Source organism: Macaca mulatta, chromosome 19 (genome assembly GCF_049350105.2).
Source record: "Macaca mulatta isolate MMU2019108-1 chromosome 19, T2T-MMU8v2.0, whole genome shotgun sequence".
Classification (NCBI taxonomy): domain Eukaryota; kingdom Metazoa; phylum Chordata; class Mammalia; order Primates; family Cercopithecidae; genus Macaca; species Macaca mulatta.
Window position 1 is genome coordinate 1059192 of NC_133424.1, and position 27328 is coordinate 1086519.

Consider the following 27328-nt stretch of genomic DNA (forward strand, 5'->3'; position numbering starts at 1 on the left):
GGGGGACGCGGCCGGAGCCTCGATGCGGGCGGCGGCGGCAGCGCAGTCGGACTCATTCACCCGCGGCGGGAAACCGCCCAGCCCCGCCGCCGCCGCCGCCGTATTCCTCCTAGTACGAGCGCCCGCGCCCCCGCCTCGCTGCGCCCTCCAGGGACGGCGTGGGGGGCCGTCTCCCCACAGCCCCCGGAGGCCGGTGGCAGGGAGGAGCCTCGCCAGGACCCGGGGGCTGACGGGGGGCCGGTGGGCGACCAGCAGGTGGTCGCGGTTGGCTGATGGCCACTCCTGGCGCTCACGCCCGCAGATTCCGGGAAGCCGGACTCCCAACCCCAAGCCCCTGCCTCCGTACATCTGAAGAGGACCCCAGACCCCCTACTCGCTGCCGGCGAGGAGCTTTCCCGACGGACGACGACGAATTAAATGACGGCAACAGTAATAAATGCAGCTGGGTTTATGATGGAGCGTTTTCTCCCTGGCGGGTCTCTGACTCTCACACAACCCAGTACGCAGGTCCTACTGCAATTCCCAATTTGTAGATGAGGAAGCGGTGGGGGGGGGTTTCCTTCCAGAAACAAGGACCGAGCAGCTGGAACAGCTGGTCTCACTAAACGGGCAACCTCTCAGAAGCCCCCCAAGAAGCCTGGGAGCCTGCTCCTTCATTTCACGGACAAACGTTTACTGAGCACCCGCTTGATGCTGGACAGTGACCCGGCCCCCCGGGGACACAGCTGGGACGGAGGGAGGTGGCCCCGGCCCTGGTGATGCAGGGGCAGGAGGCCCACAGAGCACACAGGTGCAGCTCAGAACTGTAGGGGTGGTGACTCCTGGATCAGGAACACAGCAGGGAAGTGTGAGGCACTGGGCGAAGGGAAAAGGCACATCCGTGTGATTCACGGATGGAAAAACCCAGAGGGGGCAAGACCAGGTCCCAGGTTTCCTGGCCGTTCCTGAGACCACAGGGTCCCCCTTCCTGAGGCCCCAACCCCCCTCCTGCCAGTTGCTGATGTGATCTACCAGTCCCAGCCTTCACTGCTTCCTTCTTTCCCTCCCTTCCCGCCTCAGTTTCCTCTTCTGGCACCAACCTGAGCAGTTCCCAGCCTCCATGTGTATGGAGCCAGCAAGATAACATATCACCAGGACCAACCGGGAGCCGGCGGACGCCTGGCGCTTTATTGGATTATTGATTGTCCAGGAGCCTCCTGCGTTCTGGGAATGTCCCCAAGTCTGGACGTGGCCCAAGCTGGAAGGAGCGGCTGCCGCCACAGCGGTACAAGAGGGGTCCAGGAGGGCGAGGGAGCTGGGCTGAGGCCTCCCCACTCTCCACGTAGCCTTGAAGTGAGGGGTTAGAGTCCTGCCATCCAGAGGAGTAAAGTGAAACCCAGGGGAGCTGTGACCCCATCTCAGCTTTGTTCACCCAGCAAGTGTTGATGAGTCCCCACTTCTGTTCACCCAGCAAACGGGGATGAGCCCCCACTTTGTGCTGGGGCAACCACGACACAGCCCTGAACTCTGACAGGGAGGCAGACACCGAGAAATTCTCCCCTTCACCGCAGCCTGGCAGGGCCCCCGAACCCCAGCTCGAGCTGCCGGGAGGAGGGTCCTGGGGGTCTGTCGACCACCCCCTTCTGGACCTGAACTGGGAGGAGGGTCCTGGGGGTCTGTCCACCACCCCTGCTGGGCCCCGATCCTGGGGGTCTGTCCACCGGCCCTGCTGGGCCCGAGCCGGGAGGAGGGTCCTGGGGGTTTGTTCACCACCCCTGCTGGGCCTGAGCCAGAAGGAGGGTCCTGGGGGTCTGCCCACCGCCCCTGCTGGGCCCCGATCCTGGAGGTCTGTCCACCACCCCTGCTGGGCCCAAGCCAGGAGGAGGGTCCTGGGGGTCTGTCCCTGTGGTGTCCCCAAAGCCCAGGCCAGCCAAGTCTCTAATAAACATTTGCCAAACAAATGAGCGAATAGCATCACCACAATGGCCCGGGAACAGCGCTCCTTCGGCCCTAGGGGAGGGGCCTCAGGAGCCACAGAGTCACCCTCCTCAACTGCAGACAAAGACAGCAGGGCCTGGGGAGGGAAGGGGACAGCGTGGGCCCGAGGAAGTGGCAGTGACCGGTCTCCTGACATCAGGCCAGCCCCAAGTATTGGGGGTTCGCTCTCCAGCACCCCTGCCCAGCCCAGGTGGGGGCAGACTCTGTCCTCCCAGCTGGGTTGGGGGATGAGGCACTGAGTTTCCACTACGCTTGTTTCTGTGCTAAGGACACAAATGCAGAGCTGGTCAATCAGGGCTTGAATCCTGGCGCCAACACCTCCCCCTGTGTGACGCTGACAAGCATCCAGACCTCTGCCTCTTCAGCAGCCCAGGGCATCACAGCCTTGGAGGGAGGGTTCAACAGATCACGATGTGCCTACAGCCGCCCCACCAAGTGTGCGAGGCAGGTGTCAGTCACCATCCTCCCCAGACGCTTCTGCAGGTGAGGAAAGGGTCTCAGCCAGGGGGAGCTGGCCCAGACCTCACGGTGCACCCCAGAGCTCTGACCCTCCCACAGCCTGGCTCGACCAGAAGCCCACCCCATCCCATTTGGGGGCTGCGGAAACAGAGGCCTGAAAAGTACCTGGGATGGGTCCTAACACCTGCCCTGTGGACAGATGCAGGCCCCACCCTGGGTGGGGCAGGAGCAGGCAGGCCGGGGCCTTCCGGCTGCTCAGCTCTGCGCAATCGCTGAGTAAACAGGACTCTCCTGGTCAACGGAACCTTCTGCCTCCATCTACAGCAGCCTCGCTGCAGCCCTCCAGGAATCGGAGACCGGGAGGCTCAAGCTGGAGGAGGGGGCCCAGGTGGTATCGCCCAGCCCCTCTCGGCCCTGAGTCGTGGCACCTCATGCAGCATGACTTTGGCCCTCCATCCCCACAGGTGGGGGCCCCAGCAGGGACCTGGGGCTTCCCAGAGCCAGGCCTGAATCCAAGGCTGCCCCACAGTGGCCTCCAGGATAACAGGCTTGGAGAATGTACGGGGGGGGTGGTTTAAAAAAAAAAAAGGGGGGGCCTACGATCCGAGCTCCAATGCTGAGGAGGCCACTGGGTACCTGTGCAGCTTGAAGACTTATCCTGGGAGCGTCAGGAAAGGGAGGGGACGGTGTAATAATAAAGCAATCCCAGGAACAGGACTGTCTGTGAGCTCCCAGGAGGGACCCGGCTGCTTCGTGCATCACAGGTTAGCCCAGTCAAGGGGCCCTGGAGGCCATCATCGCCAGTTTCCAGATAGGGACACTGAGGCACAGCAGAGTAGCCCGATGCCTCGGGGAGCACACGGAACCGGCTGACCTCCAGGCCTGCCACGGGCAGGGGGGTGCTCAGTTAATACTAGCTGATACCCGGGGCATCCTGGCCCCTCCACGGCAAGTCCTCCTGTGTCCTCGTGCAGGGGATTGAGTGCGACTCGGGGAAGGAAATGACTCATCCAGGCTCGCACTATTCAGAGGTTGAATGTGACCCAGGGTTCTCCTGCCTCCCTCTCCAGGCTCAGCCTCCCGAGGAGTGGATTATTGACCTAATTATTCCAATTATTGGAAGTACAAAGGTAGGAAGGGGTAGGAGACAGGTGTGGGGACCCAGCTGGAGCCAGGCGTCTGGGCACCCAGACTCTTCCAGCCCAGAGCACAGGATTGGGAAATGGGGGCCCCCCAAAACCGGCTTCACCACCTCCCGGTGGGATGGTCTCGGAGGTCACCTCACCTCTCCAAGCCTCCGTCTCCTCATCTGTAAAGCGGGGAGAGTTTCAGCACCCAGAGTTCATGCCGCTCTTGGCTCATGTCCCAGCAGGTGCCGGTTTCTATTTACACAGGGACTTGGAAGAGGACAGACGGAGGCGGGGCGTGGATGGGCAACCGGGGCCCGGGGCCCAGGGCGATGAATGAATGAATGAATGAATGAATGAAGGGCATTTAGACCCTCTCTGTCCTATGCATCTCAGGAATCGGACACTCCTTAGTCCCCAACACTCCTCTGGTCCAGGGCCTCCTCCTTGCCGTCCCCTCCATTCCTGTCCTGTTCCCAACAGTGTACTTCCTGCTGGGAAATCTCATGGGGAATGTTATCGCCCCTGTGCTTCAAAGACCCCGGGCAGCTCTTCCGGGCACCAGGCCTCCCCCAAGCTCCGTGTCCTCACCCTGCTTCTGACCTCACCCGGCCACACTGGCCACGCTTCTGCTCCCTGAATGTGCTGACTGAACACACCACAGGGCCTTTGCACACGCCGTCTCCTCTGCCCAGAGCTCTACTTTATTCACCCTCCAATCACCGTCCTTGTGTTGTTCCCACAGAGATACCCTCCTGGATTTCCTGGGATCTCTAAGCTCCAGGACGCGCTCCTTTCCACAGTTGTTTGCTTGTTTGGTTTGAGATGGAGTCTTGCTCTGTCCTCCAAGCTGGAGTGCAGTGGTGCGATCTCAACTCACCGCAACCTCCGCCTCCCAGATGCAAGTGATTCTCCTGCCTCAACCTCCCAAGTAGCTGGGACTATAGGCGCCCGCCACCACGCCCAGCTAAGTTTTGTATTTCCAGTAGACGTGGGGTTTTGACGTGTTGGCCAGGCTGGTCTCAAACTCCTGACCTCAGGTGATCCACCTGCCTCAGCCTCCCAAAGTGCTGGGATTACAGACGTGAGCCACCATGCCCATTCCACAGTTGTTTTTGTATGTTGAGTGTTGATTTGCTGATTGTCACTTAGCCATTATCTCCATGAGGGTAGATCTGTCTTGGTCACTATTGCATCCTGTTTGCCTACCAGAGCTCCTGGCAGAGAAAAGATGCTCAATGCAAGCATGCTGAAAGATGGTGGGTGGGTAGATGGATGGAGCAGTGAAGGGAATGAACAAGGAATAGACGATGGATGAGCAATAGAGAGACAGGTGGATGGATGGATGATGAATAGATGGACATATGAAAAATGGATGGATGGAATAATGACGGAGGCTTAGGCAGATGGATGGGGGACCAGGTGGGTGAACAGATAGATGGATGGCTGGGTTACTGATGGGTGTAGATGGGGGGATGAATGGGTGACTGGATGGATGGTTGGATATGTAGATGGATGGTTGGATGGATGAATGGGTGACTGATGGATGTGTAGATGGTGGATGGATGGGTGGATTACTGATGGATGTGTAGATGGTGCATGGATGAGTGGATTACTGATGGATGTGTAGATGGTGGATGGATGGGTGGATTACTGATGGATGTGTAGATGGTGGATGGATGGATGGATTACTGATGGATGTGTAGATGGTGGATGGATGAGTGGATTACTGATGGATGTGTAGATGGTGGATGGATGAGTGGATTACTGATGGATGTGTAGATGGTGGATGGATGAGTGGATTACTGATGGATGTGTAGATGGGGGACAAGTGGATTCTGATGGATGTGTAGATGGTGGATGGATGAGTGGATTACTGATGGATGTGTAGATGGGGGATAAATGGATTACTGATGGATGTGTAGATGGTGGATGGATGAGTGGATTACTGATGGATGTGTAGACGGTGGATGGATGAGTGGATTACTGATGGATGTGTAGATGGGGGATGGATGAGTGGATTACTGATGGATGTGTAGACGGTGGATGGATGAGTGGATTACTGATGGATGTGTAGATGGTGGATGGATGAGTGGATTACTGATGGATGTGTAGACGGCGGATGGATGAGTGGATTACTGATGGATGTGTAGATGGGGGATAAGTGGATTACTGATGGATGTGTAGATGAGGGATGGATGAGTGGATTACTGATGGATGAGTTGATTACTGATGGATGTGTAGATGAGGGATAGATGAGTGGGTTAATGATGGATGTGTAGATGGATGGATGGATGTGTAGATGGGGGATGAGTGGATTACTGATGGATGCATAGATGGATGGATGAGTGGATTACTGATGGATGTGCAGATGGATGGATGGATGGACGGATTACTGATGGATTTACAGATGGATGATGTATGATGAATGGAGGGATGGATGAGTGGGTTACTGATGGATGTGCAGATGGGGGATGGATGCGTGGATTACTGATAGATGTGTAGATTGAGGATGAATGGGTTACTGATGGATGTGTAGATGGGGATGGATGAATGGGTTGCTGATGGATTTATCGATGGATGATATATGATGGATGGATGGATGGATGGTAGATGAGTGGGTTACTGATGGATGTGTAGATGGGGGATGGATGAATGGGTTGCTGATGGATTTATAGATGGATGATATACGATGGATGGATGGATGGATGGACGGATGGATGGATGGATGGATGAATGGGTTACTGATGGATGTGTAAATGGGGGATGGATGAATGGGTTGCTGATGGATTTATCGATGGATGATATAGGATGGATGGATGGATGGATGGATAGTAGATGAGTGGGTTACTGATGAATGTGTAGATGGGGGATGGATGAATGGGTTGCTGATGGATTTATCGATGGATGATATATGATGGATGGATAGATGGATGGATAGATGGTAGATGAGTGGGTTACTGATGGATGTGTAGATGGGGGATGGATGAATGGGTTGCTGATGGATTTATAGATGGATGATATACGATGGATGGATGGATGGACGGACGGATAGATGGATGGATGGATGGATGAATGGGTTACTGATGGATTTATAGATGGATGATATATGATGGATGATATATGATGGATGATATATGATGGGTGACACTGGATGGATGGATGGATGGTAGATGAGTGGGTTACTGATAGACGCGTAGATGGGAGGATGGATGCATGGCTCTGTTTCCACATCTCTGAAATAAGAAACGTGTCATTGAAGCCCCTTTTGGGCTTGCCTTTGGAGAGCTCCAGTCCCAGTTAAGAACAAACCGGAGTGGCTTTTTCTCCCCACACACACCCTTACTAGACCTGTCCCCCAGGGCAGGGGTAGGGCCTGCCGCCTGCAGAGAAAGCAGCCAGAGATCTCGGCCGGGACAGACGTGGGCCTGCAGGGATGTGGCCAGGCTGGGAACCTCTCCCCTGGGAAGATGCTGTGTTGGTGGGAGGAGGAGTTGGGGGGGTCTCTTGGAGCCAGAGGCTCAGATATGACAGCAGGTCTAAGGAATGGAGCTGGGGTGCTTGAGCATGATGCAGGGCATCGGGGAAGAGCAGGGGCATGGACGGGGTGTCTTGGAGAGAAGCTAGGACAACAGAAGAGCCCGGCCATCTACAGCTACACTGGGGCATCTCGGAGAAGAAAACAAACAGCTCTTGTCTGATGTCCTGGGCTATCTTGAAAGACAGGTTTGGCATTCGGGTGATAAACTAGGGTGTCTCCAAGGCGGTGAGAGAAGTGTTTAATGGAGAAGCTGAAGTGTGTTTTATCGTGGATAAAATAGAGGTAACTGAGAGAGATGCGGGGGCTGCTGGGCACAGGGTCACCCCACAGTCTGCCAGGTATGGGCACACGCGTAGCCCCGCCTCCCTTCTCTCCAAGTCCAGGCCCTCAGGGAGGCCACATGTAGACCCTCTGAGCCTTCTCAGCTCTCCACCTGGGTGACTCGTCCCAGCCCCAGCCCCAGCCCCGCAAGGGCCCCCAGATATGCAGGCGGGCTCATGCTCTTGTGGCCGTTCCCAGGTTTAATGACAAACCGATCCGAACATCTGGTCTAGATCCACAGCTGGGAGGGCGGGGTTGGGCGGAAGCTGGTGGGCACAGCCCAGGCCGGGCAGCCACATCCTTCCCCTGCTCCCAAGTGTCGGGGCCTCACAGTATCCACTGTCTTGGAGCGGCCTGGCTGCCCCGGAATCCCAGGTCACCTCAAGGCTGCCTCCACTTCCAACGCCAGCATGTGTCCTGGCCTGAGAACCCCAAAGCACCTTAACTGTCCCCCATCAAAGACAACCGTGCAACCAGTTCCTCAAGTGGGAAAAGTAAGCCCAGCCAGGCCCAGGATCCGCCTCCTCCCCAGGGTCCTGGGAGCCCTGACTCTCCCGGGCGTGAGACCGAACCAGCCGGGCGAGAGGGGGACCCACAGGCCAGGGCTCCCAGGCAGCGGCGGCCTCTGGATATATTTTCTTTAAAGGCGAAATGGTTCTGTCTTTGGTATGAACACCCCCACTCCAGGCAGGGGTCCCGGCAGGAGGAGGCTCTGCCCAGCCCAGGCCGGCTGCAGGGAGGACCGTGCCAGAGGCTCATGCGAAGGAAGGAGAGGCAGCGGAGGTTCGGCCTGACCAGGATCCAGGAGGAGGGCTGAGCGCCCCAAGGCCACGACAGGCAGGAGCCGGGGCTGAGCACGGTCACCTGCGGGCAGAAAGAGAAGGCGAGGTCAGGGCTGAGACGGTGGCTGCAGACCCGGGCTCTGCCTGGCCATCATCTCCACGAGTGCCACACTCAGGGCCAGCCCGCAGCTCCTCAGCTCGCACGGCTGGGGCGCCCGTGCGGGTGACCCGAGTCCTTGCCGTGGACCTAGGGAGTGCCCTGACCTCTGCGGTTTCCTCGCCTGCCGGCGAGAATGCCGATCCCGGTGCCCGTCTCAGAACCGAGGGGTTGAGCACATTCCTGGGACAGGCCAGCGGCCTCCTGAGCAGGACTCATTCCGCCTTCGGGGTTATTTCTGGGGTCACCAACGCCTTTCGGAGAGGACGCAGGCAGGGACCGGTGCGAACGGAACACAGGAGCCCGCAGGCCGTTTCCGGTGCCTCACGGGAGCCCCTTCTCGGTCCCCAAAGCCCCTCCCAGACCCGGAACCCCCTCTGTCTGCAGCCCGAGGCCTGGCTGGGGGCGGGGTGGAGGCCGCGGCCGCGTGGGGGAGGTGCCACCCAGGAAAGAGGAGGCAGGAAGGAGACTGTTGTCATGGGGACAGGAGAGCAGCCCGACCTGGCCCAGAAGCGCGGCCCTTGGGGAAATTCCACGGCCCCCTCCCCCTGCTGGCCCTCCCTCCTCCCCCGCCGCTCTTAGCCTCCACTCCCTCCAGCCCCACAGCTGCACCCTCTCCTGCCCCGACCTCACCCCAGAGGAGAGACCCTGAAATCACCCAGACCTGCCTGTCCCTCCCCCGTCGATGCCCCGCCACGGGTTCCCCCCAGCCCCGCACCAAAAGTAGAGGCCCAGGGCTCTGCGGCCCGGCCTGAGGTGTGGGCTTCTCACTGCCTGGGTTCACACACCAGCCCCTGCCTGTCCCAGCCCACCGTCCTCTCCGGGAAGGAGGCCTGGACACCCAGCACGCAGCAGGGGTCCATAAAGACCAGGTGACATCCATCCCAGCCAATCACAGCTGCACAGTTACCATCATGGCTGCACAGGGCCACTCTGGGGCACGTGCCCACCACGGCCAGTGACGCGTGTCCACATACAACCTGTACACAAAGGCTCACGGTGGCCAAAACGTCCATCAGCGGATGAACAAACACAATGTGGCCCCGTCACACAGTGGGACATTACCCAGCCGTGAACAGGAGCCAAGCTCTGACCCAGGCCACAGCACCAGGCACCTTGAGGACGTCACGCTCCGTGAGAGACGCCAGACCCAGAAGGCCACACCGTGTGATCCCATTTCTAGAAAATGTCCGGGACAGGCCCATCCACGGAGACAGGAGGCGGATGTATGGGGGTTGGGGCTGGGGAGGGGACAGGGAGCGATGGCTGGTGGGGACAGGGCACCTTTCGGGGCTGATAGAATGTTCTGGAACTCGACAGAGATGGTTGCACAGCTTGGATGCTGAACACCCCTGAGTCGTGCCCTCTAGAGGGAAAGGCACGGCATGTGAACCGGGTCTCAAATTTCAAATTAGAAAAGAATCGGGTAAAGGGGACGAGGCCGGCGGCCCACGGCGGCAGCCACACACCTGGCTCAGGGCTCCCGGGAGACGACGCCGCGCAGGTGCAGCTCGCTCTCGGCGGCCACGATGGGCTGCCCGTTCTGCAGGTGGTGGTCGATCAGGTGGCTGATGCTCTCAAACAGCACGTCCTTCGTCCGCACCTGCAGGACAGACCTCGGTATCAGCTCCCGGGAGCCGGCCTGGACCCGTGGAGTCAGAGATCGGCGATCTGGGGTCCTGTCGGGGAGCCCCTAGGGTGCCTGCGTGGATGAGTGTCCGGACCAGGGAATTCTGGGACGCCAGCCACAGGATCGGCCTCAGAATCCCAGAACCACACGTGGGCACGGGCTCTGAAACCGCCGGGTTCTGGGGCCACGCGTCCTGTTGGGGGCTGAAGGGTGACCCCATGAGAGATTGGAGCCGTGTGTCCGCAAACCCGGCAGCACCCGGGAGGCGGCCACCAGCGGGCGCCGGGAGGGGCCTGGGACCGAGCAGCACCCAGGAGGTGACGTGTCCCCGGCTGCTCTGAGATCATGGGTGACGTGTCCCCGGCTGCTCTGAGTTCGTGGGTGAGGCTGGGGGCCCTGTGCACATTTCACGTGGGGAACAGGGGCAAATGCACATTCCTAGGCCTGCGGCAAAATTATCTCCTTCCATGGCACTGGGAATAGGAGCTGGGAATCTGCCTTTCGACAAGGTACTGGTAGACGTTCTGAAGCTTCCCCAGGTCTAGGGGCTGCCAGTCTGACCCCAGGGATCCATTTAACAGAGGGAATCTGGCCTGGGAAAGAGCAGAGGCATCACCCACCAGGCTAGAGGCTAGGCGGCGGCGGGGGGACCGGAAACAGTCTGAGGGGGCTCGGGAACTGGGAGAATAGGCGCCTCTCGCCCAAGCTCTGCCCCTCTCCAGCTTTGTCCCAGGCTGGGGTGCACAAGTGCCACCCCTGCCCCCCACAGTGTGCTTCACGCGGAGACCAGGCTCGCACCAGCCCAAGAGCCACTCTGAGGGTTCGGCCGGACGGCTGAAAATGCCTCCTGCAGTCTGAGAGGCCTCCGAACCCTCCAGCACCTCCTCACCTAAGAAATAACCTGTGTAGCCCTCAGACGCTCAAAATGCTTCATAAACCCTAGAACTCCTTGTAAATCGGAAAATGCTTTGTAAACCCTAAAACGCTTTAGAAGCTGGAGATTACTAAATCCCACTGGCCCAGAGCAACTGTAAGATGCACCACGATTTCAGGTACCAGGAGCAGACAGAGGAGAAAAACCTCGCTGTTAAATAATGATGCAGTTCAAGTATGCAATCGATGGTTTTAAAACAAAATCCAGCCGGGCGCGGTGGCTCACGCCTGTAATCCCAGCACTTTGGGAGGCCGAGGCGGGTGGATCACAAGGTCAGGAGATCGAGACCACGGTGAAACCCCGTCTCTACTAAAAATACAAAAAATTAGCCGGGCGCGGTGGCGGGCGCCTGTAGTCCCAGCTACTCAGGAGGCTGAGGCAGGAGAATGGCGTGAACCCAGGAGGCAGAGCTTGCAGTGAGCTGAGATCGCGCCACTGCACTCCAGCCTGGGCAACAGAGCGAGACTCCGTCTCAAAAAAAAAAAAAAAAAAAAAAAACAAAATCCAGACTCCAGAGACGTCAAAACTGGGGCGGGGAGAGTGTCTCTCAGCATTGAAGCAATTAGGCCAGGCGCGGTGGCTCATGCCTGTAATCCCAGCACTTTGGGAGGCCGAGGCGGGCGGATCACGAGGTCAGGAGTTCGAGACCAGCCTGGCCAACGTCGTGAAACCCCGTCTCTACTAAAAAAATACGAAAAATTAGCCAGGTGTGGTGGTGGGAGCCTTTAATCCCGGCTACTCAGGAGGCTGAGGCGGGAGAATCGCTTGAACCCTGGAGGCGGAGGTTGCAATGAGCTGAGATTGTGCCACTACACTCCAGCCAGGGCAACAGTGTGAGACTCCATCAAAAAAAAAAAAAGAGAGAGAAAGAAAGGGAGGGAAGAATTGAAGTAATTCAGTAACTTGATCCCAAAATTCCTTGTAAATTGAGAAGTGCTTTGTACACCCTCAAATAAATTAGAACCTGAAAATACCATATTTATCCCTCAAATACATCACCATTTGTAAGGTGCGTACGTCATGATATATGGGGGGGGCATCTTATGATGGATGAAATCGTACGATTGGGATTACGATTGGGAAAACAAGTCAGGAGGATCACGTGAGGCCAGTAGCTCGGGACCAGCCTGGGCAACACAGCAAGGCCCCATCTCTACACAGACTTAGCTGGGGACGGTGGCTCCCACCTGTAGTCCCGGCTACTCAGGAGGCTGAGCCAGGGGGACCGCCTGAGCCCAGGAGTTCGAGGCTGCAGAGAGCCATGATCCTGCCACTACACACAAGCCTGGGTGACAGAGCCAGACTCTGTCTCAAAAATACACTGGAAGATACTTTGCAATTCTATGGTAGCTGGTCAAACACAACATCTGCAACAATCTGGAAAAGCTTCATAAACACGGATGGCCCCTGGATGCCCCCGGGCCCGAGACCCTCCCACCTGGGCCCAGCTAAGCCCCTGGATGCCCCCAGACCCTCCCACCTGGGCCCAGCTAAGCCCCTGGATGCCCTCAGACCCTCCCACCTGGGCCCAGCTAAGCCCCTGGATGCCCCCAGACCCTCCCACCTGTGCCCAGCTTGCCACCCCCTCGGCCCCAAGACCCTCCCACCTGTGCCCAGCTTACCACACCCTCAGGCCCGAGACCCTCCCACCTGGGCCCAGCTAAGCCCCCGGATGCCCCCAGACCCTCCCACCTGTGCCCAGCTTGCCACCCCCTCGGCCCCCAGACCCTCCCACCTGTGCCCAGCTTACCACACCCTCAGGCCCGAGACCCTCCCACCTGGGCCCAGCTAAGCCCCCGGATGCCCCCAGACCCTCCCACCTGGGCCCAGCTTACCACGCCCTCGGGCCCGAGACCCTCCCACCTGGGCCCAGCTAAGCCCCCGGATGCCCCGAGACCCTCCCACCTGGGCCCAGCTTACCACACCCTCGGCCCCCAGACCCTCCCACCTGGGCCCAGCTAAGCCCCTGGATGCCTCCAGACCCTCCCACCTGGGCCCAGCTAAGCCCCTGGATGCCTCCAGACCCTCCCACCTGGGCCCAGCTAAGCCCCTGGATGCCCCCAGACCCTCCCACCTGTGCCCAGCTTACCACGCCCTCGGGCCCGAGACCCTCCCACCTGGGCCCAGCTAAGCCCCGGGATGCCCCCAGACCCTCCCACCTGGGCCCAGCTTACCACGCCCTTGGCCCCGAGACCCTCCCACCCGTGCCCAGCTTACCACGCCCTCGGGGTCCACCAGCAGCAGGTGCTTGGGCTGCCCGGCGTGCATGCCGGTGAGGACGTACTGCCCGGGGTTGGTGACGCTGTCTCGCACAAGGAAGTCCCCGTCAGCTCGAAGCATCCTCTCTGCCGCCCGACGGCTCATCCGGCCGTGGTACCAGGGCTCCTGGCGCAGCTGTTCCTCTGTGGGGGCCACAGGGGCCCGGCGGGTAGGGGGGCTGGGCCACTGGTCCTCCAAGGGAAGGGGGGCTGCTGTCATACCTGCAGCCACTGAGCACTCATGCAGCTTCAGGGCATCCTCGAAGGGTCCTGCAGGCCGGGGACAGCAGTGCTGGGCAGGCGGGGGCCGGGACCAGAGCTGGGAGGAACGGGTTCCCCGGGGAGCCCCCCGTGAACTGGTCGGCGTGCACTGACCGAGCACCCAGTGTATCGGACTCACGCTCCGCCCAGCCCCGTGCGTGCGGCGGGCTCACGTGCGGCCACCCGGACCCCCAGGTTGGGTTTTGTAAGCCTGTACGAAGGATGGCAGCAGCTCTTTCTTTCAGAGGTTAACTCCTATTTCTTTTTCTTGCCTTGTTAGGTGGGTTTCCTTCCCATAGTACACGCCTCTTCTTTCCTTATCTGGCCTTACCGCACTGGCCAGGGCCTCCAACGTACCCTAAATACTCACGATGAAAACCGATGAAAACCGGCTTCCCTCTGCTGCCTCTAGTGTTAAAATATTCTGCCCTGGGTTTTCTAACGGCTTCCAACAGGGCCGACATCCGACAGGCCACTCAAGGCTCTCCTCTGAGTCTCAGTCCCCTCATTGTCAAACAGGTGTGGGCTTCCCCAGGCAGAAAGCAGCATAGTTCAGAAACCACAACGCTGGCGCCCCAGCCCCGACAGAGACGCATCTACCTGTGGCTTGAGCGGCCTCAAATTCCTCCAGCTCCTGGTCCTGGGGGGTCCTCCTGCCCTGACCCTCACTCCCTGGTGTACCTGTGGCTGGGCCAGCCCCGCAGTCCTCCAGCTCCTGGGGAGTCCTCCTGCCCTGACCCTGACTCCCTGGTCTGCCTGTGGCTGGGCCAGCTCCACACTCCTCCAGCTCCTGGTCCGGGGGAGTCCTCCCGCCCTGACCCTCACTCCCTGGTGTACCTGTGGCTGGGCCAGCCCCGCAGTCCTCCAGCTCCTGGGGAGTCCTCCTGCCCTGACCCTGACTCCTTGGTCTGCCTGTGGCTGGGCCAGCCCCACAGTCCTCCAGCTCCTGGTCCTGGGGGGTCCTCCCGCCCTGACCCTCACTCCCTAGTGTACCTGTGGCTGGGCCAGCCCCGCACCCCTCCAGCTCCTGGTCCTGGGGATCCTCCCGCCTTGACCCTCACTCCTCCAGCTCCTGGTCCTGGGGGGTCCTCCCGCCCTGACCCTCACTCCCTAGTGTACCTGTGGCTGGGCCAGCCCCGCATCCCTCCAGCTCCTGGTCCTGGGGATCCTCCCGCCCTAACCCTCACTCCTCCAGCTCCTGGTCCTGGGTGGTCCTCCCGCCCTGACCCTCACTTCCTCCAGCTCCTGGTCCTGGGATCCTCCCGCCCTGACCCTCACTCCCTGATCTCCCTGTGGCTGGGCCAGCCCCACACCCCTCCAGCTTCTGGTCCTGGGGAGTCTTCCCGCCCTGACCCTGACTCCCTGGTCTGCCTGTGGCTGGGCCAGCTCCACACTCCTCCAGCTCCTGGTCCTGGGATCCTCCCGCCCTGACCCTCACTCCCTAGTGTACCTGTGGCTGGGCCAGCCCCGCAGTCCTCCAGCTTCTGGTCCAGGGGAGTCCTCCTACCCTGACCCTCCCTCCCTAGTGTACCTGTGGCTGGGCCAGTTCCGCACCCCTCCAGCTCCTGGTCCTGGGTGGTCCTCCCGCCCTAACCCTCACTCCCTCCAGCTCCTGGTCCTGGGATCCTCCCGCCCTGACCCTCACTCCCTGATCTCCCTGTGGCTGGGCCAGCCCCGCACCCCTCCAGCTTCTGGTCCTGGGTGGTCCTCCCGCCCTGACCCTCACTCCCTCCAGCTCCTGGTCCTGGGTGGTCCTCCCACCCTGACCCTCACTCCTCCAGCTCCTGGTCCTGGGGATCCTCCCGCCCTGACCCTCACTCCTCCAGCTCCTGGTCCTGGGGATCCTCCCGCCCTGACCCTCACTCCTCCAGCTCCTGGTCCTGGGGATCCTCCCGCCCTGACCCTCACTCCTCCAGCTCCTGGTCCTGGGGATCCTCCCGCCCTGACCCTCACTCCCTCCAGCTCCTGGTCCTGAGGGGTCCTCCCGCCCTGACCCTCACTCCCTCCAGCTCCTGGTCCTGGGATCCTCCCGCCCTGACCCTGGGGCTGAACCAGCTCCAACTCCGAGCCTGGCCAGTCGGCATGTTCACCCTCCCAGCCGGCGACTGGTTCGGGGAGGAGCACGTGGCGAACCAGAGGCTGCACCAGGACTTTTCATCACCTTTCCTCAACCAGGGCTGTCTGGCAGTCCGGTCGCCCTGAGGGACAGCCTGCCTCAGAAGGAAGCTCACAGCCCCAAGCCCCTCCTTTCCCAGCTGAGGGTGGCCGTGAGGAGCGAAGAGGGCCGAGGATAGTGCTTGGGACCCAGCAGGTGCCCACTAGGGGCCAGATGGTGTCATTACTGTGATGCTAAGGAGAAGCCGCATCGTCAGCTGGTGGAGGGAAGGAAGACATTTGCGGCTAGCTTGGCATGCGTCCTGAGCTCGGGCAAGGACCCCATCTGGCAGCTCAGAGCCAACACCCCTCCGAGCTCGAGGAGGGCAGAGCCGAGGCTGCGGGAAATCAGAATTCTGGACACCTCAGGCAAGGAAGGACAAGCCTCCTCCCTTGGGCTAGGTCATCCCATGGGGAATGGGTTCACCATCAGACTAGCCACTTTGTCCAGGGGTGCACTAAGCCTCCCTCGTTGGACTGGGCGTTCCTTCAAGCAGGAAGCTGTGCCTCCCCCATCAGGCTGGGGTTTCTGTAGGAAGAATCCTCAGAGCCCGGGGTCTGAGGCCCGAGGAAACTTAAATTCCCTCCTCAGACCAGGCAGACCCAGAGGCAGCGTGGAAGACCAGCGGGCCAGGTAGTTGCAGAGGCCAGGAGTCCCACAGAGAAAAGACGAGGCCTCCCCTCTCAGACTGAGGAGTCCCACGGGGCAAGGGTCTGGCCTCCCCTGTTGACCAGAGCGTCCCACGGAGGGGGCCGCAGCCTCCCCCGACACTGGTCATTCTTTGAAGGCATGACAAAGCCCCTCGCTTCGGACTGGGGGTTCCGACAGAGGCAGGTGGGTCACCCCCGAGAGTGGAGCTTCTCGCAGAGGGGGGCCAGCGGCCTTCCCCATGACACGGGGAGTTCAGCAGGGAGGCCCCAGGAGACGGGGTCCTGTGGGAGGGTCTGGGCCTCACCCATCACATCGATGGGCCTCCCCTGTCAGATTGGCCCCTCTGAAGGCACAGTCCAGGCCACCCCCATCAGACAAGGCCTCCCACAGGAGACAGACTGGGCTTCCCCGCCCCACCCCTGTCGACTTGAAGGATCTCGCGGGGAGAGCGGAGCCGCCCCCATCAAACCAGGGATCCCCTAGGGAGTGGGGGTAGGGGTGGGGGTGGGGTTGAGCCTCCCCCATCAGACAACAGGCCGCCCCCCAGGCTGCCCACATACGCATGTCAAACAGATCCTTCTTGGGACTGTCCTCCGGCTCGGGGGCGTCCAGACCCTGCGTGTTGACATAGAGGTGCTCCTCCAGGTCCGGGGGGCCCCGGGCGTCCGCCTGCACGTAGCCGTCCCCTGGCGGAGCTGGGGAGTGTGAGGAGAGGCAGGGGGTCGGCTGGGAGCCAGGCCCTGGACACCGGGCAGGGTCCCACCAGGAGCCTCCCCCCCGACCTGTGCTGCTGGCTGCAGGGCAGACGCTGCTCTGGCCTCCCCATGGTAACCCGCCCGTCTGCAGGCATCACAGGGAGCGTCTTACAGCAGCAGTAAAGCCCTGTGGGGCTCCAGCCAGGGACACGAGTGGGACAGCGAGCGGCGGGGGCTGTGGGCACCAGACATCCACGCCCAGGGAGAGGGCAGCCGCTGCCCCACCCAGCCCCTCCCCGGCTCAGGGAGCAGAGCTTCCCAGTGTGTATGTTCAGTCCCCACGTTTAAAAATAATCACAATGACTCTGCTTCCCTGTAATTATGCTATCAACATGGCACACGTGGGTCACTTGTTCTGACTCGGTTCTATTTTGAGATTTTCCTTCCTTTCTTTTTTTAATTGTATTTTGAACATGTAAAGTATTTACACGGGGCCAGGCGTGGCGGCTCACGCCTGTAATCCCAGCACTTTTGGGAGGCGGAGGCAGGGGAATCATTTGAGGTCAGGAGTTCGAGACCAGCCTGGCCAACGTGGCGAAGCCCCGTCTCTACTAAAAATACAAAAATTAGCGGGGCGTGGTGGTGGGCGCCCATAATCCCAACTAATCGGGAGGTAGAGGCGTGAGAACCGCTTGAACCTGGGAGGCAGAGATTGCAGTGAGCTGAGATTGTGCCATTGCACTCCAGCCTGGGCAAAAGAATGAGACTCAGTCTCTAAAAAAAAAAAAAAAAAAAGGATCTACATGGTTCAAAAGCCGGACCAGCATTGCAGGCGTCCTCGGGGCATTCCCTCGGGCCCTGCCTGGACACCCCCTGCATCATTCCGCCGGGTCCTGACCGGGCTGCCTCTGCCTCCGAACAGGGTCTGGCTGTAATGCCACGTGAATGGGAGGCCGCACTAGCCCTTGCTGGGTGATGAGAGCAGGGGCTTCCCTCCGGCCTTCCCAGTCTACCAAGAGCGGGCACAGATTCCCTCAGTTTCTCACGGTCAGGGTGGGCAAGAAGGAGGAAACCCAGTGGCAAGAGTCCAGAGAGGGGAGGACGGCACAGCGGGAGGGAGAGTCCGGGGAGGGGAGGACACACCGCGGGAGGGAGGGAGGGAGAGTCCGGGGAGGGGAGGACACACCGCGGGAGGGAGAGTCCGGGGAGGGGAGGAGGGCACCGCGGGAGGGAGGGAGAGTCCGGGGAGGGGAGGACACACCGCGGGAGGGAGGGAGAGTCCGGGGAGGGGAGGACACACCGCGGGAGGGAGGGATGGAGAGTCCGGGGAGGGGAGGACACACCGCGGGAGGGAGGGAGGGAGAGTCCGGGGAGGGGAGGACACACCGCGGGAGGGAGGGAGGGAGAGTCCGGGGAGGGGAGGACACATCGCGGGAGGGAGAGTCCGGGGAGGGGAGGACGGCACCGTGGGAGGGAGGGAGGGAGAGTCCGGGGAGGGGAGGACACACCGTGGGAGGGAGGGAGGGAGAGTCCGGGGAGGGGAGGACACACCGCGGGAGGGAGGGAGGGAGAGTCCGGGGAGGGGAGGACACACCGCGGGAGGGAGGGAGGGAGAGTCCGGGGAGGGGAGGACACACCGCGGGAGGGAGGGAGGGAGAGTCCGGGGAGGGGAGGACACACCGCGGGAGGGAGGGAGGGAGAGTCCGGGGAGGGGAGGACACACCGCGGGAGGGAGGGAGGGAGGGTCCGGGGAGGGGAGGACACACCGCGGGAGGGAGGGAGAGTCCGGGGAGGGGAGGACACACCGCGGGAGGGAGAGTCCGGGGAGGGGAGGACACACCGCGGGAGGGAGGGATGGAGAGTCCGGGGAGGGGAGGACACACCGCGGGAGGGAGGGAGGGAGAGTCCGGGGAGGGGAGGACACACCGCGGGAGGGAGGGAGGGAGAGTCCGGGGAGGGGAGGACACACCGCGGGAGGGAGGGAGGGAGAGTCCGGGGAGGGGAGGACACACCGCGGGAGGGAGGGAGGGAGAGTCCGGGGAGGGGAGGACACACCGCGGGAGGGAGGGAGGGAGAGTCCGGGGAGGGGAGGACACACCGCGGGAGGGAGAGTCCGGGGAGGGGAGGACACACCGCGGGAGGGAGAGTCCGGGGAGGGGAGGACACACCGCGGGAGGGAGGGTCCGGGGAGGGGAGGACACACCGCGGGAGGGAGGGTCCGGGGAGGGGAGGACACACCGCGGGAGGGAGGGTCCGGGGAGGGGAGGACGGCACCGCGGGAGGGAGGGAGGGAGAGTCCGGGGAGGGAGGACACACCGCGGGAGGGAGGGTCCGGGGAGGGAGGACACACCGCGGGAGGCAGATGGGTGGAGGAATCCGTGCACCCTGGAACTCGGTTTGTAGGAGTTCTTGGGCAGAGAATCCCGAAGGGCACGACAAGAAGTGAGAACAGCCTGGGTGTGGGCACGGGGGCCGGGAACCCTGGCGAGCCCCTCGGCAGGGGTGAGCTGCCAGCATCGCAGAGGAACGTGGGCCAGGACCAGCTCACAGCTGGGCACCGGGTGGTTCCCGATGGCTCAAGCTTCTCCAACCTGCTCGAGGCTCTGACGCTTGGCAGCGAAATGCCAGATTGTTTAGGAAGATCTAAAAAAAGCTCAACACAGATGTTAGCGAGGCTGTTAGGACACAGGCAGCCGCAGGCGGGGCCCCTGGGCGAGCCGACTGCACAGCCGCCTCGAGGGTGACGGGCACCGCGGGTAATGTGAGTAAGGCCGGCGCTCCGTGACCGGGCAGTTCCCAGCTCAGCATGCACCGGAGAAAAGGGCTCCTGGGAACAAGGGGCGCCTGCCGCGGAGCCACCTGAGGGAGCAGGAGGGTCACTCGATGCCCATCAGGAATGGCCTCGGTAAGAGGGAACTGCACACGGCACAGGGAAGGGGGAACTGCACAGGGAAGAGGGAACTGCACACAGCACAGGGAAGGGGGAATTGCACGCGGCACAGGGAAGGGGGAATTGCACAGGGAAGGGGAATTGCACACGGCACAGGGAAGGGGAATTGCACACGGCACAGGGAAGGGGAATTGCACACGGCACAGGGAAGGGGGAATTGCACACGGCACAGGGAAGAGGGAATTGCACACGGAAGAGGGAATTGCACACGGCACAGGGAAGGGGGAATTGCACAGGGAAGGGGGAACTGCACAGGGAAGAGGGAACTGCACACAGCACAGGGAAGGGGGAATTGCACACGGCACAGGGAAGGGGGAATTGCACGCGGCACAGGGAAGGGGGAATTGCACAGGGAAGGGGAATTGCACACGGCACAGGGAAGGGGAATTGCACACGGCACAGGGAAGGGGGAATTGCACACGGCACAGGGAAGGGGAATTGCACAGGGAAGAGGGAATTGCACACGGAAGGGGAAACTGCACACGGCACAGGGAAGGGGAATTGCACACGGCACAGGGAAGGGGAATTGCACACGGCACAGGGAAGGGGAATTGCACACGGCACAGGGAAGGGGGAATTGCACACGGCACAGGGAAGGGGAATTGCACACGGCACAGGGAAGGGGGAATTGCACACGGCACAGGGAAGGGGAATTGCACGCGGCACAGGGAAGGGGGAATTGCACGCGGCACAGGGAAGGGGGAATTGCACACGGCACAGGGAAGGGGAATTGCACGCGGCACAGGGAAGGGGGAATTGCACGCGGCACAGGGAAGGGGAATTGCACGCGGCACAGGGAAGGGGGAATTGCACGCGGCACAGGGAAGGGGGAATTGCACGCGGCACAGGGAAGGGGGAATTGCACGCGGCACAGGGAAGGGGGAATTGCACAGGGAAGAGGGAATTGCACACGGCACAGGGAAGGGGGAATTGCACAGGGAAGGGGGAATTGCACACGCCATGGGAAGGGGGAATTGCACGCGGCACAGGGAAGGGGGAATTGCACGCGGCACAGGGAAGGGGGAATTGCACAGGGAAGAGGGAATTGCACACGGCACAGGGAAGGGGGAATTGCACAGGGAAGGGGGAATTGCACACGGCACAGGGAAGGGGGAATTGCACGCGGCACAGGGAAGGGGGAATTGCACGCGGCACAGGGAAGAGGGAATTGCACAGGGAAGAGGGAATTGCACACGGCACAGGGAAGGGGGAATTGCATAGGGAAGGGGGAATTGCACAGGGAAGAGGGAATTGCACAGGGAAGAGGGAATTGCACACGGCACAGGGAAGGGGAATTGCACACAGCACAGGGAAGGGGGGCTCTCTTGAGCCCAGGGCTTTGAGACCAGCCTGGGCAACACAGTGAGACCTCACCTCCACAAAATTTAAGAATTTGCTGGGTGCAGTGGCGCACACCTGTGGTTCCAGCTACTCTGGAGAGTTAGGAGGAGGAACTGCTGGAGCCTGGGAGGTGGAGGCTTTTGTGAGCCGTGATCACGCCACTGCACTCCAACCTGGGCGGCAGAGCAAGATGCTGTCTCAAAAACAAAAAGCCAAAGCTCGAAGTGCCCGGTGGGAATGTCGGTTGAGCGGGCAATTACTGATTCCTACTGAAATGGCATGATGCCCCTCCGTGGGACGTGTGTGTTGAGTCCTGGCACACAAGCGGACCGTATAAGGTCACCACACCACTGTCTGTCACGGCAAAGGCCTGGAATTGACGCAGATGTCCAGGAGCCGGGTGTGGGAGGAAGAAGTGACGTGACAATGAGGAAGTCTGGCGTGCACGGTGTGGGAAGAACCCGCGATGCTTGCCCCGTGGACACAGCAAGGCGGAAGACACATGGGTGGCACACCCCATCTGCAAAAACGGGGGCGTGATGCACGTTTGAACCGGCTTGAGTATCCGTGCAAAAGCTAGGAAAACAACTCAGGAGCCACTGATGGCTAACAGTGGCTGCCTGATCAGGGAGGCAGAGAAGAGATGCAGACAGGGATGAAGAGATCACTCACTAAACGGCTTTTTTTTTTTTTTTTTTTTTTGAGACGGAGTCTCGCTCTGTCGCCCAGGCTGGAGTGCAGTGGCCGGATCTCAGCTCACTGCAAGCTCCACCTCCCGGGTTCACGCCATTCTCCTGCCTCAGCCTCCTGAGTAGCTGGGACTACAGGCGCCCACCACCTCGCCCGGCTAGTTTTTTGTATTTTTTTAGTAGAGACGGGGTTTCACCGTGTTAGCCAGGATGGTCTCGATCTCCCGACCTCGTGATCCGCCCGTCTCGGCCTCCCAAAGTGCTGGGATTACAGGCTTGAGCCACCGCGCCCGGCACTAAACGGCTTTTAAAACTCCGTGATGTTTTGAATCATGTGGACGAATGCAGTACCTACATCCAACATACAAGGAAGCCTAACACTGTGTGGATGACGCGGTACGTATATCCAACACGCACGGAAACCCGATACCGTGTGGATGCACACAGGACCTACATCCGACATGCATGGAAACCTGATACCGTGTGGATGCACACAGCACCCACATCCAAAACGCACGGAAACCTGACACCGTGTGGATGACGCAGCACCTACATCCAACATGGACAGAAACCTGATACCGTGTGGATGACGCAGCACCTACATCCGACACGCACGGAAACCCGACACCGTGTGGATGCACACAGCACCTACATCCGACACGCACGGAAACCCGATACCGTGTGGATGCACACAGGACCTACATCCGACACGCACGGAAACCCGATACCGTGTGGATGCACACAGCACCTACATCCGACACGCACGGAAACCCGATACCGTGTGGATGCACACAGCACCTACATCCGACACGCACGGAAACCTGATACCGTGTGGATGACGCAGCACCTACATCCGACACGCATGGAAACCTGATACCGTGTGGATGCACACAGCACCCACATCCAACACGCACGGAAACCCGATACCGTGTGGATGATGCGGCACCGACATCCAACACGCACGGAAACCTGATACTGTGTGGATGACGCAGCACCTACATCCAACACGCATGGAAACCTGATACCGTGTGGATGCACACAGCACCCACATCCAACACGCACGGAATCCAGTCTGTGCAGGAGAAACAGACACTGATGATGAAAATCTCAGCAGACTGTGAGGAGCAAGACGACATCATAGGTGAATGTGAAATAAGCAGAGAGGAGAAAGACTGAGGGGGAGGCAGCGCGGGACGGGGCTGAGGTGCCCCAGCATCCTCGTGGGCACCCCTTGCAGCCCGAGCCCATCCTACCTGCACCCGTGGACCCCACGTCCCATGGCAGGCTGCGGGCATCTCTTAGAGAAGCAGATGGACCCTGGAAACAGAGCAGCGAGAGGTTCCGCGGTGTGTGCAAGCCCCTCTTCCTGGTTCAGGACCTGGTTTAGGATCCTCAGTCTCCCCACCCGGCCCTCCTAGACAGCTGGAGACTTAGGGGTGGGGAGGCCAGCCCTGGCCCTCCCCTGGCTCCCTCGCTCTGTGACTGAGCCCCCTGGGTCTGCTGCTCACCTCTGCCATGCCCTTCCCCGCCTTCTCTCCACCTCGGAAGGTGGTCAGCCCATCCTGCCACCTTGCAATGGCTGTTCCCCCTGCCTGGATGCCCTTCCCCGCACTGTTGTCCCAGGCAGCTCCTATTCACCAGTCAGGGCCCCGCCCAAACGCCGCTTCCTCAGGGAAGCCCTCTGACCTCCCTACAGAGTCCAGGTCCCTGTGGACATCCTCAGTGCCTCCCTGGTGGCCTTATCAATGCTGTGATTAAATCATCAGCGTGTTTATTCAGTGTCTGAGGGTAGAAGTCATGTCTGAAATGCCACCTCGTCTGATGTGTCCAGAGTAGGCTGGGAAGATAGACGGCGCCTCATCGTGAGTGAGATAGTGAGAGAGACAGTGAGTTGGTGAGTGAGTGAGTGAGAGTAGGCCCAGCAGATACATGGTGCCCCATCATGAGTCTGTGAATGAGTCTGAGTGAGTCTGTGAGTGAGACTGTGAGTCTGAGTGAGATTGTGAGTGAATGAGATCATGAGTGAGTGAGATCATAAGTGAATGAGTGATGAGTGAGTGAGATCGTGAGTGAGTGAGATCGTGAGTGAGATCGTGAGTCTGAGTGAGTCTGTGAGTGAGACCGTGAGTGAGTCTGAGTGAGATCATAAGTGAATGAGTGAGCGAGATCGTGAGTGAGTGAGATCGTGAGATCGTGAGATGGTGGGTGAGATCGTGAGTGAGATCGTGACAGATTGTGAGTGAGATCGTGAATGAGTCTGAGATCATAAGTGAATGAGTGAGCGAGATCGTGAGTGAGTGAGATCGTAAGATCGTGAGTGAGATGGTGAGTGAGATCGTGAGATCGTGAGATCGTGACAGATTGTGAGTGAGATCGTGAGTGAGATCACAAGTCTGTGAGGGAGTGAACGAGTGAGTGAGTCTGAGTGAGATCGTAAGAGAGATCATGAGTGAGATCGTGAGTGAGATCGTGAGTGAGTGAGATCGTGAGTGAGTGAGATCACAAGTCTGTGAGGGAGGGAACGAGTGAGTGAGTCTGAGTGAGAGAGAGACCCTCCTCTAGGATCAAGGAGAACAGGAGCAGAAAGAAGAGCTGGAGGAAGGCCCAGGAGACCAGCAGCTTGGGCATCCCTGCCCCGGTCCCCACGAGGCAGAGGCTGACCTGGCCGAGGGCTGTGAGGGCGCAGGGCTGTGTCAGGGCCAGCCGGGAGTCCACCAGCCCGCCCGGCGGCGGCTCCTTCCCCGGGACGCTGTTGTAGTAACTGTGCTCCACAGCCTCCTCCTCGTCCCCCCAGGCCGACTCCTCTGGCCCCGCCAGCCTGGGGGACAGACAGCAATGGCCGTGGCACAGGCAGGGCCCAAGGGGGCTAAACCCCCACAGCTTGAGCTTCTGAGGGAGCAGGAAGGCCTGAGTTCGAATCCCAGCCCCCCGCCTGTCGCTGAGGGTTCCCACCAGGAAACGCTTCGAGAGCGAGTGACCAGGCCCACTACGTCCTCGTCTCTGAAATGGAAAGTTGCACACATTTCCAAGCTGCAGCACAAAAGGCAGGACGTTGGCAAACCCGGTCTCCACTCCTTTCTGCCCATCTCCGGCGCTGCCCGGCAGCAGAGGGCAGGAGCCAAGTTTATACCCAGAACCAGGACATCGCCGGTCAGGGTGGTAACTCTCTGGGATCAGAGTGCCCCCGCCCTCCGGCCCCAAAGGCGCTGGCGGGCTCCTCAGCAAGCACGGCCCGAGAGCCAGAGGGGCACACGCCGCCTGGCCCACAATCGCTGCCGGGAGAAATCACAGGGCAGCCTACGGAAGGCAGGGGCAGCTCCAGAGGCAGGCGAGGAACCCGTCCCAGCATCGGAGCGCGCCAAACAATGTGCGTGGAGCACGCCGTCCCTGTGCACAAAGGGGTGAGCGTGAGCACGCGTGACCAGCAGGGCTGGGAGCTCACGGGCCTGCACCTGCCCTCCCACCGCTGGAGGAACGTGACTTTCTAATGATGAATAGACTTAAATGCCTCCTTCTCCAAGGCCGGCTGGCAAACCCCAGCCCAGGGCCAAATCCAGCTCACTGCCTAGATCTGTGTGTCCCACGAGCTAAGAATGGGCGTTCAGCCTCTAAATCATCAAAGTTAAGTGTTTGAGAAAACATCCAGAGAATCATATTTTGCGACACGTGACATTCACACTTCGTCTATGAATAACGTTACCAGCACACAGACACGCCCCCCCCACACATCTTCTGCGGTGAGAGAGAGGCCGTTGAGCCGGCCGTGCGTCTGGAGGAGGGATGTTGGTTATAGCGGCAGGGCTGACAGCCTCGGGCACACCGGGGAGTCAGCTCGCTCAGTCCCCCCCAGTCCTGGGGGCGGGGATGCGTTCACCCGGGTGTTACAGCCAAGGAAACAGGATTCTCTGGCCGAGCCACATTCTCAGGGGACAGGGAGGGAGGGACAAGGGCAGGACGGAGGCCGAGGCCTGCAGGAGGTGGAGCCGGCTCTACACCCGGGCAGGTCGCTGGCGGCGTCCCCAGGGCATGGGGGAGGCGGGTCTGTTACCTTTCTGGGGGCAGTGCCACCTTGGGTGGGCTGTGCAGGTACTGCTTGAAGCGCAGCTCGAAGGCTTGGCCGACGGTGCTGATGACGCTCTGGGCCAGGCCTTCACAGCACTCCAGGATGTGGCAGGCTGTGGGGGCATTGGTCATGCGGCCTCCATGCCCCCCGGCCACGGGACCCCCACCAGCCTCCCCGGGGAGCCTCACCTCTCTGGTTGATGGGGTCCTTGGCGACGTAGGCCACGTAATCCGTCATGTCCTGGGGGCAGGGAGGGGCCAGCTGGACCTGCCTGGGCCCCCCACCGGGATTCCCAGCCACCCACCCCAGCAATGCAGACAGATGGGGCAGTGGATGTGGGCACAGGGTATGTGAGGCGGGCTCTGGGGAAGGGTGAGAGGGTCTCGCGGCTGCAGGGGGCGGCGGGGCTGCAGGTCCACCCCTATCCCTGGCCTCACCGTGTCTCCGCCCGATGCAAAGGAGATGGACGGCATGTGGTGGTTGGCGATGACCTGTGGAGGCAGGAGGCACACGTGGTCATGGGGGCCCCACTACGAGGGCAGGGGGCCCGGCAACTGTACCAGGGCCACAGCGAGGAAGGGGGCAGGGGCAGGGATGTGGGGATGGAGACGTCCCCTGGACAGGCACCCACTGCAGCCGGGTCCTGGGTCAGCCTAGACGACCAAGGCTGGGATGTGGAGGCCCCAGCAGGACGGGACTAGGGCCCTAAGGGGTGTGTGGGGTCCGCAGGAGGTCACACGGGAATGTGACAGGACAAACCACCCCCACTGCAACACCACACAGGCACCTGCCCAGACGCTCACGCACACACATCCCATGCCCCACACATGTGCACACACACACACACCCCCACACACCCGAAGCAGCCGTGGGAGGGCTGGACCCACATTCCTGACTCCCTTGTCTATGTGCAAGAGCACCTGTGAGTGGATTTGCATGCTCATCTGAATGCTCATTTGCGTGCTCATGTGCTTATTTGCATGCTCATTTGCATGTTCATCTGCATGCTCATTTGTGTGCTCATTTGCATGCTTGTGTGCTCATTTGCATGCTTCTTTAATGCTCATTTGCACACTCATCTGCATGCTTGTGTGCTCATTTGCATGCTCATTTACATGTTTGTGTGCTCATTTGCGTGCTTTGCATGTTCATTTGCACACTCATCTGCATGCTTGTTTGTGTGCTCATTCGCATGCTTGTGTGCTCATTTGCATGCTTTAATGCTCATTTGCACGCTCATCTGCATGCTTGTGTGCTCATTTGCATGCTCATTTACATGCTTGTGTGCTCATTTGCGTGCTTCTTTGCACGCTCATTTGCGCACTCATCTGCATGCT

General features: G+C 60.4%; 2 protein-coding genes across 7 annotated transcripts in view; both read right to left on the bottom strand.

Annotated features, from left to right (window-relative positions):
* Positions 1–215: 215 nt before the first annotated feature.
* Positions 216–21333, bottom strand: LOC144336946 (uncharacterized). Its single transcript, XM_077978877.1, has 2 exons — positions 19712–21333; positions 216–225 (listed from the first exon to the last, which is right to left on the bottom strand). Exon 1 carries the CDS (start codon positions 21115–21117, stop codon positions 19825–19827), a length of 1293 nt encoding a protein of 430 aa, XP_077835003.1. The 5' UTR covers positions 21118–21333; the 3' UTR covers positions 216–225; positions 19712–19824.
* SHC2 (SHC adaptor protein 2) overlaps positions 7608–27328 on the bottom strand; it is a 39714-nt gene continuing 19993 nt past the window's right edge. Inside the window, exons 5-13 of one of the 6 annotated variants that reach the window (XR_013409394.1) lie at positions 26429–26482; positions 26180–26231; positions 25977–26103; positions 24590–24746; positions 23182–23245; positions 15458–16948; positions 13146–14519; positions 9834–9967; positions 7608–8289 (exon numbers count right to left, since the gene is read on the bottom strand). Coding sequence is in view for 1 of the 6 variants with exons in the window: in XM_028840027.2 (XP_028695860.1) it covers positions 9839–9967; positions 13146–13456; positions 16814–16948; positions 23182–23245; positions 24590–24746; positions 25977–26103; positions 26180–26231; positions 26429–26482 (1029 nt within the window). In the remaining 5 variants the exon portion in view is untranslated. Of the gene's footprint in view, positions 8290–9833; positions 9968–13145; positions 14520–15400; positions 16949–23181; positions 23246–24589; positions 24747–25976; positions 26104–26179; positions 26232–26428; positions 26483–27328 lie in introns of all 6 variants that reach the window. The other 5 variants (XR_013409397.1, XR_013409395.1, XR_013409396.1 and 2 more) reach the window with 5 other exon arrangements.

What these genes read in the sequence shown, in the direction of transcription:
- LOC144336946 (XM_077978877.1), bottom strand. Translation starts at nt 21,117, where the DNA reads ATGCAATTCCCCCTTCCCTGTGCCGTGTGCAATTCCCTCTTCCCTGTG.